Source organism: Eptatretus burgeri, chromosome 7 (assembly GCF_056783735.1).
Source record: "Eptatretus burgeri isolate ZD-2024b chromosome 7, Ebu_testis_v1, whole genome shotgun sequence".
NCBI classification, from domain to species: domain Eukaryota; kingdom Metazoa; phylum Chordata; class Myxini; order Myxiniformes; family Myxinidae; genus Eptatretus; species Eptatretus burgeri.
Genome location: NC_140967.1, coordinates 73,504,034 through 73,517,877, shown reverse-complemented (window position 1 = coordinate 73,517,877; position 13,844 = coordinate 73,504,034). Strand labels below are relative to the sequence as shown.

At 40.4% G+C, this 13,844-nt stretch overlaps 1 protein-coding gene across 3 annotated transcripts in view; it reads left to right on the top strand.

Annotated features, from left to right (window-relative positions):
* The window catches only part of LOC147023539 (uncharacterized), a 181,810-nt gene that overhangs the window by 124,810 nt on the left and 43,156 nt on the right, over window positions 1–13,844 (top strand). For all 3 annotated transcript variants that reach the window (XM_085889036.1, XM_085889037.1, XM_085889035.1), the window contains one exon: window positions 2,165–2,266. In XM_085889036.1, the coding sequence (XP_085745162.1) occupies window positions 2,165–2,266 (102 nt within the window). The remainder of the gene's footprint in view (window positions 1–2,164; window positions 2,267–13,844) is intronic.

Here is a 13,844-nt window from a genome sequence, read left to right as displayed (position 1 = left end):
TCACGACAATGCCCCAACGAGCGAAATCACTGGGCTCGTAGATTTGGGATGTCTGTGAGGTCACTTACTTTGTGTGCTCGATCATGCCTTGTGCAATCCACCTTTAACTGGTAAAACTGCTGCTCTGCGGCCCGAATTGTGAAGCTACTTATCTTTGCTTCAAAGTGATACAGAAACTTTCTTGATGTATTCCCAGTTGCAAACAGCAGTTGTCAAAAAGTGAAAGTTCCCGACGACTGTTTTGCCATTGTGAATATGTGACCTGATTGACACAAATGTAAAATTGTTTGTTTATTCGTTTGCTTGCAAAGTACACATATATCATCACAAACAAAATCCCACAATATTTTTGAAATGTCATTAACTTCTGTCTCAATGAATCCAATTCGGGAACTCCAAACATTATTTAAGAATTATTAATATAGTCTGATTTCTCTTCATTAGTTGCATTAATGATTGTGCATTAAACAAGACAGTGATGTTATTTTTTCCTTACTTTTCAATGATCTCTTAATAAAGTTTTTTTTATTAATACCTGTACCTGTTTCACATTCAATTGCTAGTCATGGTGCTGCAATCCTTTATCGTGATTGTCCCTATCACTTCTGTAATACCACGACGTACAGGATCGCATAGCAGCTGTTACCTTAGACGCTCAATGCATGTCAATGTTGTTGTTATTATGTTCTGTTAGCTGATAACATTACTTTATTGCCTCTGCCACCGAAAGTGGACGGAGGTGATGTTTTCACCCCTGTTTGGCTGTATGTCTGTCTGTCTGTCTGTCTGTGAGCGGGATATCTCAAAAAGGTATGAACGGATTCGGACGAAATGTGTTGGACGGGTTGGAAGTGTGACGAGGATGAATTGATTCGATTTTGATGAAGATCCGGATCCGGACACGACAATTTTTTTTTTAATTTTGAAAGCGATTCTTCATAATTGAGATGCGGGGCCAAAAACGATATATAGCACGAAATTTCAAAGTCGTGGACAAATTTGGACGAAACTTGGTGGATGAGTTGGGTCGGTGATAATAACAAGCTGATTAGATTTTGGTTCGGGTCCATATAGATCCGGCCTATATGTGGGATATATAACGTTCTGTGGGATATATAACTGTTCAGCCTGGCAGAGGTATGCACTCTACCGAGTGCCGTTCCAGTTGGATAATTACATGAATTTGTGTAACAACAATAATTGTTGTATTTCCTTGCTATATTTATGCTTGTGTTATTAATACCAAATAACTGTTGCTTTCTTTTGTTGTTGTTATTTAAGCAATTCGATCACAGCTAACCATTCTCAGAATGTTAGAATGTTTCACATTCGATCCTGCTTGTTTTTGTTCTGTTTTTCAATCTACTGCCAATTTCCTTTACCGGGACTCACCCCACGAACCCAGAAACCCTGACCCTCTCACCCCATTGCTTTCAATGCACTTTAACCCCAATAGCTGGTCTCATGCTGCTGTGACCCATTGATGCACTATTCTTGTAGATATGTCTCCTTGGCTCTGCACTGATGGAAAATACAATGGCAGAATACTGCCAGCAGTCATTGAGTCTGTGGAAAACATTCCCAACCCGATTGTCCCCAATTGCTAAACAATGCTGCCTTTGCATCGTATCGTTTGTTCTCAGCCTGTAATGTTATTTATCATCACCCCCTCTTGATGTCTGAGGGGATGGCACAAAGATAGCCACTTGCCTTTGAGCTGTTTTGGCTGGGTTTGATTCTCAACCTCACTATACCTGGCTCTCAACCTGAGTATGGAGTGGTGCTTTTCAAGCATCAATAAGTGTACTCTCCCTCAGTTGGGGACTTAAGCTGGGGATGTGTCTGCAAGCTTTAGTCGGTGGACTTTTAGAGTCCCACAGTGTTTTTTACAAAGAGTATGGGTGAGTAGTCACCGGCATCCTGGCCAAATTCTAAATTCCTGCCATAGTTTGTAGGGGCACTGCAGCAGTGGTACATTCCCAGTAATGATGCAACGAAAAGATGGAATTCCTAATTTAATCCTGGTGCAATATGCATCCGCGAACAATAAATACCTCCCCTCACCTCACTCCATGAGACCCATTTCTTCCTTATAATATATTCTGCACCAATATTAATGTAACATGAAACATGCAGTACAATATGGATTCTGTCACCCCTGCAGCTGGATCCTTTAGAACGTGAATGGTTGCTATCTTCTGCGACTGCTCATCTCTTTGACCTGAAACGTTTGCTCTCCCAAGAACCACTTCTTGCTGGAAAGAAGGTACATTGATTGTCCATACTTTTGATGAATGAAGGTTCCTTTGATGCAGGAATAGCTCAACATTCATAATCCAGCACATTTCAGCATTATCAAAACAGGCAAGAACAATTGGGATGTGATGTTGTTTAGCAAACATGTTGTTTGCAGCAGATAAAAGTTTAAATAATTTAAATTGATGGTTAGTTCTGCATTACATTGATTTGTTTTTGTGCACCTGACAGCAACGCAGACAAAAAACAAAGTACAGTGAACATTTGTGACACGTCCTTTCGTCTAATCCAGTCTAGTATCCATGAGAGGATGGGTTGCCCAGAAAGCTCAGATATCAGAGCACTGGTACAGTTCACCAGAGGACCTGGATTTGATTCCTAGTCTGGCTGTGTAATTCATATATATATATATATATATATACATTCATTATATATATATATAAGCTCTTGAACCATGAACCGACTCACCAACTGATATTAAAGATCGGTACCTTCTGAGTAACGAAGAAAGCCGAAACTTTGCATGCCGATGGACATCGAAGCCGGTACATCGAAAAAGTCACAGAATCATGGGACAACATCCGTAAATAAAAATATAAATAAATGAAAAAAATGCAGGTGAGTGACCCGAGACAATGGGTAAGCATGGTAATTTTGTGTGCCGACGGACATCAAAGCCGATACACCAGGAAAAAACATCACACAACCATCGGAAAACATCCGGAAATGAAAATATAAATAAATGAAAAAAAACAATGAAAAATCAAATGCAGGTGAGCGACCCGAGACAAGACAATGGGGAAGCACAGTTCAAGCACAACCCGCTAGTATGTATGTAATATATATATATATATATATATATATATATATATATATATATATATATATATATATATATATATATATATATATATATATATATATATATATGAAGCTATTTCTAACCACTGACTCACTGACTGATATTAATGATCAGTACTTTCTGGGTTACGTCGAAAGCTGAAATTTTGCGTTCCAATGGACATCGAAGCTGGTACAACGGAAAATGTCACAGAATCGTCGGACAATATCCACAAATGAAGAAAAACTGAAAAAAATGCAGCTGAGTGACCCAAGACAAGACAATGGGAAAGCACGATAATTTTGTATGCCGATGGAAATCGAAGCCGATACACCAGGAAAAAAAAAATCACAACCAACATAAAGCATCCGGAAATGAAAATATAAATAAATGAAAAAAAAAACATGAAAATATATGAATGAAAAATGAAATGCAGGTGAGCGACCCGAGAAAATGGGGAAGGACGGTTCGTATGCTTACACAATGTGTAAGCAGTGTGTGTGTGTGTGTATACATATATGTGTGTATACATATATGTGTGTATACATATATATATATATATATATATATATATATATATATATATATATATATATATATATATATATATATATATATATATATATATCAGATGCACCTCATGAGTATTATGGTGAGCACCACGGATTATGTCTCGCATGGTAAAACCACGTAATCCGCAAAGAACAACCGTCCGTCTGCCACCCAGACGATTGTTTCCGCTAATGCAAACCATTCAACAAGAAGGCACATGATGTGATCGGCGGGTAAATCAAAACGTGTCGAGTGTGACGAGTTCTCCCCCAATCTATATTGGACACAGTACTACTCCCTCGATCTCCATTGGAGATGGTGTATTTCTTTGTGGATGATGCGGTTTTACCATGTGTGACATGATCTGTGGTGATGCTCACCATAATAGTCACAGGAGGTGCGTCTCGTGTATAAATGACGAATGTGGTCATCATTGATTAGATATTTATCTGTATGCCGTCCTGATGAGGGCAGAAATACCCAAAATCTGTACAGGCGGCTCCGTTTGATGTTTCACTGATCTTGACCATGTAATCTTTGTCTGTTTCACAGAGTCGCCGGTCCAAGGCCTCTAGATTATATGTGACGCTTTGGTGTAGGACTATATCCATCCATTGGAGATCAGGCGTGTGCTCGTCACACTCCACATGGTTCAAGAGATATATATTTATATATATATATATATATATATATAACTGAATAAATATTTCATGTGGTTTGAACAAGAGATAAAACCATATGACTAATTGAAAATAACCAAATCCATCACATGCTTTGTTGCTGGAAACTGGTGAAACTAATTGGGTGGTTGAAATCCTGTGAAATGGAGGATATTGCAAGATACCAACAAGCTGTGAGATAAGAATATTTAAAAAAAAAACGACAGGTTTTAAGGTTGTGTCCCTCATTTTTGTAGGCCACAGCATGAAAGTAGCAAGGCCAGGGCTCACCATGGATCGGCACCGTTTGAAGGCTGTGCTGGTGTGAAGCATTTCCTTTCGCCCCTTTCCCCCACCCATCCAAGTGAAGCATTCACATGTGATAAGAGAAGGTGGAGAAAGAGATCTCTATAGGCCAGTAACTTGCATGGATCACCGTCCAAAAAGGGCTGTGTGATTTGGTCACGTGGTTTACATTACGGTTACATTACGATGTCGACGGTTCCATTACCACCTGCCTTTGATAGCAGTTTTTGGATTTCATCTTTATGCTAAATCTTATTTTAACTCCGAAAAAGTAAAAAAATCACAACAATAAACACAAACATCGTGCTATTTGCTCAAATTTATTGCAATAACAAAACAAGAACGTCACGATGTAGAGTGCATACCTCCCCCAAACTGAACAGTTTACGTTTTGTATCGCACCGATAGGCCGGATCTACATCTGGACCATTCATCCTTGTCAGACACAAAACTCTAAATTGCTCGTTCTTGTCACCTTCCCAACTCATCCATCATATTTTGTTATAATCCATCCACAACTTTTTGAAACATCATACCATCCAGTTTACTGTATTGTTTTTGGCCCCATATCTCAATGGTGAAGAATCAATTTTAAAAATTATAAAATTCTCATATCCTTATCCGGATCCAAATCTTCACCAAAACCAAATATATTCGTCATGTCACCCAACCTGTCCACCAAGTTTCCTCCGAACCCATCCATCACTTTTTTTTGAAATATCCCACTATATATGGTCTTTGGACCTATCACTCAATGATGAAGAATCGCTTTGAAAATTCTTAGATCCGGATCTTCACCAAAATCGAATCAATTCATTGTTGTTACACACCCAACCCATCCACCAAATTTTGTCCTAATCCGTTCATAACTTTTGAGATATCCTACTCACAGACAGACAAACGGACATGGGTTGAAACGTAACCTCTGTCCACCTTTGGTGGTGGAGGTAAAAATGAATGGCCTGTTCGGTGTTTTCATCGAAGCATATGTCGCAATCCCAGATTAAATTCCCCCAGACGATGTTGAATTGTGCAATGTGTACTAATATCCTGTTGAGTAATTAAATTTACCCTGGTGTCCACTTAATGTGCTTGCACTACATCTGATCCTCAAACAAACAGGCTTTCTCAAATTCTAGCTATCTCAAAGTTTCATTCGTACAAGCTCTGCACTCTCATAATCTCTATATGTGTTTAATAAATGCACAGTTCAGTTTATGATATCCAAATTGTATCAGCAAACTGAGAGTGAATATAACTTGCTTACAGGTAAGAAATCCTTACACTTTGTTTTTGGTTTCAATATGGAAGGTCCACTTTCCAATTTCCCTGATGACCGACACCCTCGACACTCAAAAAATACAATAAAGGAAGTAGGTCATGCTTCACATTTTGAGTATCGAATGCCGGGCCGCAGTGAACCGGCAGTTAGCTCGTAACGGCCGTAATCGCTCGAGCCCTTTCGTGAATCTTGACATGCTGTATATATTTGTTGGCTCCCATAATCATACGTTGCACAAGCTAGCCTCTTAGGCTTTTAAAAAGTGGCACTGCGTTGATTACATGGTGTGCAAACTGAGAAACATAGTGTGGCAACAGTTGTCAGCTTAATTGGTGCCCTCGCAATCTACCCTGGTGTTCTCATTCTGTGAGCACAGCGTTGCAAATCCAAGTGCTTGCAACACCAGCGCTAGTAATTGTTTAATTGCGATGGTGGTTGGCTACATGAGGTGCTCAAGTTTTGTTAGGGCATTGCTTTTCTCTGGAGATGTCCACCATTTATCAGTACTTGCTACTCAACACTGACAAGGAAACACAAGGACGTTCAATGCAAGAGGAGGCCATGAGGCCCATCATGCCCATACATTTGTGCCAATAATATTTGCACCCCTCTATTGGGTCGCCGAAATAGGTGACCCTTATTGTCAGTAATTCTGTCTGTTTGTTTGGATGTTTGGATGTTTGTTCGTTTGTCATCAGCATAATTGGTAGTAAACATGGGTGGATTTTGACCAAACTCAGGTGGTAGGTACATCTTATGACTTCGTGCTTTGGAAATTGTGATGGTTGCTAGGGACGCTTTGGTGCCCCAGCAACAACCGAAAAACCTTCAAAATCGGTACCGTTCACGCAAAATCAATTCCGAAAGCCATTATCCCACGTAGGGTTATGAAATTTTGCACGAATGATTTACAGGTGATGCTCTATCAAATATATTCAGGTTTTTGTGATGTATGGAATACTTTACCCGCAGCGCCCCCTACAATTAGGGTATGCGCGAAAATTGCCGAAAATTGAAGGCCCCCTAGCGACTAGGTGAGTGCATCGATACGAATGAAACTTTGCAGGTTCATGGTACTCAATGAGTACTACAACTTTGCCTCAGGACATATTGACTGATTTCGCTTAGGTCAGGGGTCAAAGGTCAATTAGTGCAAAAATCGATAATATGCGAGAGCTGGAGGTGCCTTCGTGCCAAATTCTACTCCTCTTAGGGTTATGGTCGGATGGTCATGAAAATTCACACTAATCGTCTGGAATACATTGTGCACAAACGATCGAGCCGGATTTTCGATTTAGATCTTTGTTCACCCACAGCACCCCCTCAAACTTTGGGGATTTCCGATTTCAAACCGCATTTTCGGTACTTTTCATTCAAATGGATATCGAGTGGTTATCAGTAGATGGAACTGGATGAGATTTGATATGCATAATCTTAAGGTGATTCCCTATCCGCTATATGACATCTATTTTGCTATGTCTTATAGTTTCCATGCTCGGCGACCCATTGCCGCCTGCCGGCTTGTCCTCAATGCTTCTTGGTACCTATCTAATTACAGTTTAAACCTATCTACCGTTTCTGCTGCCACTACCATTCCAGGGAGATAATCCCATGCATTAACTACTCTCTGAGTGAAAGACCCCTGCTAAATGTCATGATCCAGCTCCTCTTCTTCACTCTCAAGCTCTGACCCCTGGTCCTATTGCTGTCTACCAGCAGAGTACCATCCTTTGAGCGATCGTGTTCCAAGCATGTAACGCGTTCATCTGACGCACACCTTTATTTTGGGCGGTGTATAGGCAACTGACAGCTCTGTATATGTAAAACTAAATAACCCGGGTTATATGCACGAAGCAAAAACATACCTACTGCTTATAATTTAAAACACCTCATTGCACCAGAAAACGTGGGGACAGGAATACTGTACTGTAAATGGTGGAGACTTGTAATACCCTCCCCCACCTGGAGGTGGCACTACACGATACATATTTACATAGAGAATTTGTGTCCACCTCCCCCAAAGAGCATCGGCAAAGATAAAAACACCCCGACACATTAATTGGGGTGGTGCTGATCCGATGTCGCAAGTCTGGATGTAATTGACCCAGAACTGTAGGAGGAGTGGTGCAACAAACAAACAAACCCACAAACCCAACACACAAACACCAGTCAGTGAATTATAGTAAGGATTCTGCTGAATAACTTTTTTTCACACAGCAAACGAATGCTATGTCATTTGCAGCATATCAATATTGTACACTGCTCCATCCCAATTCCATATCCAGGTGATGCATGACGTCATCGCCAGGTGCTGAAGGAAGGGAGTACGTACTCAGTTTTTCCGCCATTTTTTTCTTGCTTTCTTGTTTTCTTTCTTGTTTGTCCGGGCGATATCTCGGCCATCCTTTGAGCTGGGAAGCTGACATTTGGGGACAAAAGTGAAGTTGTACTTTTGCATGAAACGGTGTTTTTTTATTTTTTTTATTAATCAATTAGTCGATTAATTACTTAATTATTATCGATTTATTAATTACTTATATATTTTGTTTCTCATATGGGCAATATCTCAGGCAGCTTTTGAGCTCGGAAGCTGATATTTGGACACGACGGATAACGAGTGATTAGGCTATAAACAGTATTTTTTTGATATATTGATTAATCAATTAATCGATTAATTATATTCATTTTTCAATGAATTACTTAATTTTAAAAAAAGTTACAGATTCGGATGAAACAGTTGTGGTTTTGGTACGCTATTAGCCAATTGATTTAAGAAATTAATTATTTTACGATTATTATTTATTTATTTTAATTATGCAATTAATCCATTAATCAATCGGTAATTGTACACTGCTCCCTCCCAATTCTGTCTCCATGTGCTGCACGACGGGGCACTGAAGGCGCCCGGCGCTGTCCCACGCTGGAGGATTTGTTATTTATTTATTTGGCATGGGGGCAGTGTACTTTGAATGTACCTGCGCTTGTTGTGATTTAAAGTTTAAACAATCGTTATACTGAATTAATCCAGTAAATGACAAACGTTTCTTCTTATATTGTTGTTGCATTTATGGCAGCCATTTTATTAGAGAAAACCACTGGTGTTCACCCCTGAACATAATGGATGAGCATATAAACTCATATGCAGCAAATTAATGAAAAAGGAATGAAAGAACTAAAAGCTTAGTCTCTGCACAACCACACACAGAGTGAAGAGACCCGTACCTCAAAGTTCACATATCCTCTCTGTGCAGCATAACTCGGGCCATTCGATGTACACAGGCCAGCAGGCTTTTCTTATATTCTCAAGAGATATATATTATTAGTCCTTGAAAGCCCCACAAATTTGACAGCAACATGTCTACCCATCATTCCTTTCGGTTCAACACTGATGAAGCTGCCACCAAACAGTCCTTTGAACAAGGTAATCATTTTGAACACTAATCCAAGCCACAGAATTACATCTGTTTACATGCAAGGATTATAGGACAGGATTTGGATTTCCAGAAACTTCTGCTGACCTTTATGTAGAGAAGGACTATTTGAAGCAAGCATCTAAATAAATGTAAGGAACATCATTCTGATTAATGCATGACGAAGGTAGAAATAACAACTACTCCTTTAACATTATTCCAATGTCTGAAAATTTTCACAATTTTTGCCACTTGTGTCTTTACAACAGAAATTATTATTATCTATTGATTGTATAAATGAGAATATGAATAATACTTTCGCTATTCATGAACGTTTAAAGAATCTCACTTTCTTTCTGGGCTTTGTTGACAAGACTGTGATGGTATATAGTCGGTACACCATCGCAATTGAGTACAGTCAGGGGGGAAAAAAAAAACAACGTTTATGCAAAAACAAAATGAGATTGGAAAAAGGTCGGAATGTCCGTCATCACACCCATGTTACATCTTACAGGACCGCAGTACAATATACATCACGTCCTTTCTTAAAGAAATGGATGAGAGATGCAAAACTAATACATGTGCGTGAAAACACACACACACACACACACACACACACACACACACACACACAGCAGAGATGGATGCATACTTTGAGACCTGGTCGGTCTCCGTTCCATCTCCTGAAACCCACCTACGTGTAGAGATAGCAGCCCACAACAGCAATTTGCACACACACACACACACACACACACACACACACACACACACACACACACACACACACACACACACACACACACACACACACACACACACACACACACACACACACCCTTTTGGTTTTCATTAAATGTCCTTGGTCCTTCTTAGACATTCAGCATCCAGAATATCCACATCAGAGGACTCACTGGCTGACGGTGTAGCTGTAGCATGCAATTTCAAATGAAAAATGTGAATTAACAGAACAAAAGGACCAAGGGGTCGTCTTTTGTCCACAAAGGAGTCAAAACCACAGAAATATGGACTCGTGCCATCATAAAATAAACCTGCTGCTGCTGAAGGAGCCATAGATAATAATACCAACGACATGCAGATCTACAAAGGAACTCGGACACATAGGGTCCCAGTTCTCTTGAGAATTAGGGTTTCTTAACAGCAAACTAGAATTCCGCGATAATGACGGAGTTGCTTACTCGAATAATGTCATTTTTGATCCTTATCCCCAATGCCAGTCTGAAATTGCCCCAAGACCGATTTGGTCAGTCCAACACATGTTCAAGGTGGAGAGCAATACCTGCAAATTGTGAGTGCCAACAGGAGAATGGTGCACTCTTTTTTTTTTTTATTATTGTATTGATTATTGGCATATATTGTTGAAACCAAAAATATTGCATGATACCGAAAGCTGTTTCCTCCATATTTTAGACTCAAAACATTTTTCTGGTGTTTTTGAACCCGTGGGAACAAACTATGCGGTATTGGACAGTGATTACATCATTCTTCCTTGAAAGTCATTTTTGTGGTGACCACTTTCATCGCCTGGTCCTCTCAGTAGACGAGTTGTCCTTCTTTGCTTATTTCAATGAACCTTAGAGTAAAGACTTGTTCAAGTAAACCAACAGGATGCCTTTTTTGCTCCGATGAAAGGTTAATGTCTGAATTATCAGCTTCTCCTTGCTTCCCATAGTGGTTAGCACACACCAATCAACACACTGTGGATTTTATCTGTTGTTCCACCTGTCCACTGACACAGATAGAAACTCGCCTTCACCGGCAAAACTGGTTCTTCATTCACTATAAAGACTTCTTCAACTTGCTCTTCATGAAAATTTTTTTAATTATCTGGGTTATAAGACATTTTGGCTACATGCTTTTTGCTGAAAGTTATTCCTTGAGAAAGGAAAACTTATATTCCAAATGATTCTGTGCTTTGCAGATGAGATGCCCTGAAAGGCCTGTGTGTTTGCAGTGCTGGCTTGACAGCATTATAGAACCCTACCCCAGCAAAACCAGCAGTAGCCAATCGTTATCCTGCCTCCCTCCCTCCCTCCACTGACTGCATCCAAGTGAGGAAACTAATAACGCGAAGCTCTTTGCTGTCGCCTTATCTTGCCTTGACCAAATTACTCTCCCCGTGTTCCCCGTTACAACTTCACTCTCGCCCAATCCATTCGCCCCTTATCGGCCTCGTGGCAGGCTTATCGAGTTTGGGATGGCTGATGTAAGTAATACTAAGGCCTATGCTTCCCGGTGCCATTCGAGCTGAAGAATTGGCCCTCGTTACCAGATTTCTTACTGATGCCCTTTGGGTGTTAATTAGGCAGTGGTGGCATAAATACTTTTTCCATAAAACGACTTGTTCAACTTGATTGTCACAGCACCCGATGTCTTTTCATTCAGTCATTTTTGCATTCTCTTCAGATGGCCACTCATAAAATTGTCTTTGTTTCTCCTTACTTACACATTTAACTGGTACAAAAATCAACTTGGGTGGTAATTCTATATTTAGTATTTGTGTGCATCGTTGGTTGCTATCTCCATATGTGAGTTTCAGAAGGTGTAACGAAGTCCTCCCTGGTCTCAAAGTAACCACCCTCGTGTGTGTGTGTGTGTGTGTGTGTGTGTGTGTGTGTGTGTGTGTGTGTGTGTGTGTGTGTGTGTGTGTGTGTGTGTGTGTGTGTGTGTGTGTGTGTGTGTGTGAGAGAGAGAGAGTGTGCAAATAAAATTGCTGTTGTTGGCTGCTATCTCCAGATGTGGGTGGGTTTCAGGAGATGGAACAGAGACTTACCAGGTCTCAAAGTATCCACCTCCGTGTGTGCGTGTGTGCGTGTGTGTGTGTGTGTGTGTGTGTGTGTGTGTGTGTGTGTGTGTGTGTGTGTGTGTGTGTGTGTGTGTGTGTGTGTGTGTGTGTGTGTGTGTGTGTGTGTGTGAGAGAGAGAGAGAGATATGTATAGTCCAAATCTGTTTGTGTATAATCACGTATAATATGAAAAATCACGCATCAATGTGTGTGTGCAGTAAAACCCCAACATTCGCGGGGGATATGTTGTTGGAAACTGCCGTGAATCTCGAATACATGAATGTCGGGACATTGTTTCGATCGGGAAAAAGGGGGTTAGGACATGGGGGGGGCGGGGGGGGGCGTTGTTGTGAGCTATGTTGATGTCCCTCCAACACTCTCACGACAAGCTATGTTGAAGATAAGCTATTGACGAATATAAAATGAAGTGTTTCGTTGTACTTGTCTGGTCATGGGAAAAGCAAGTTTTTTCAAAATACAGTTCAGGGAGTTCCCGGGTTAAGGCCCTGTCACACCTTGACGATTTAGCCAGCGTATGCCGACTTATGAAAGATTTGTCTAAAACGCTGGCACACGTCGAATACGTTATGGGTAAGTTTTGATAACATTAAGAGCACGCTGAAAAACACTGCCATACATCGTAGTACACTGGCTTTCATCGTTGTACTATGCGGTTGTCCTCAAATTTTAGCATGCTTGAAATTTTACGACGTATGCCAGCGTATGACTCACACGTTCCACTACGCTGGCCATAAGTTGTAGGCACGTTACGCGATCGTTGACACACGTCGACACACGTTAATTGTAAGTTGCTCATAAGTCGAAACACGTGAAGGTAATCATTAGCGTACCCCAAACTTATTTATAACCTATGAGTAACGTGTTGTAGGCACGTGACACGATCGTTGACACACGTCGAGGCATGCTATGCGATCGTTGACACACGTCGAGGCACGTTACTTGTAAGTTACTCATAAGTCGAAACACGTCGAGGTAATGCTTAGCATACCCAAAACTTATTTCTAACCTATGAGTAACGTGCTTTGAACTTATGTGCAACGTACCTCCAACGCATATTGACGTATGTAGACGTATTTGATTGACGTCTTCCGGACGACCACAGAACTAACTGAACGTGTTTCTAATTTACAGCTACCGTATAATGGCGTATTGACAGCGTTTAAAAAAAAAACAACAATAACTTCCGATATTTCGTCACGTGCCGTTACGTCACGTCTGATTGCCTCTTCAGTTCGCTCATGTTGACAAAACAAATCGTCTTCAGTTGAGGATATTGTCACGTCGACATCGAAACTTAAAAGCAAATGTCCGAATATATTTTAAAATTCGTGATAGACTAAAAAAAAAACAAGCAGTCATAGACTGGTACTTACAAAATCGTCAACTTGACCTCTGACCTTGTCTAATAAAAGCTGTCTCGAGAGAAGGTAGCGACGCAAACCAGAAGTTTATATGATGATTCTGTACCAAACCATCAAAAATCGAATGTTTGACCTCACTGTGACCTTGACCTTTGACCGATTTTGATCAAAATCTAAACAGCGCGAGCCATCACCCTCCTCAATCACGTGGTGTAATTTGACATTGGTAGCTTCTTCCGTTCTCGAGTTATCGTGCCTACAAACAAACACACAGACACACACACAAAAACAAACAAACACACAAACAGATGATGGAAGTCATCAATATACTTACAAAATCTAAAGATTTCGTA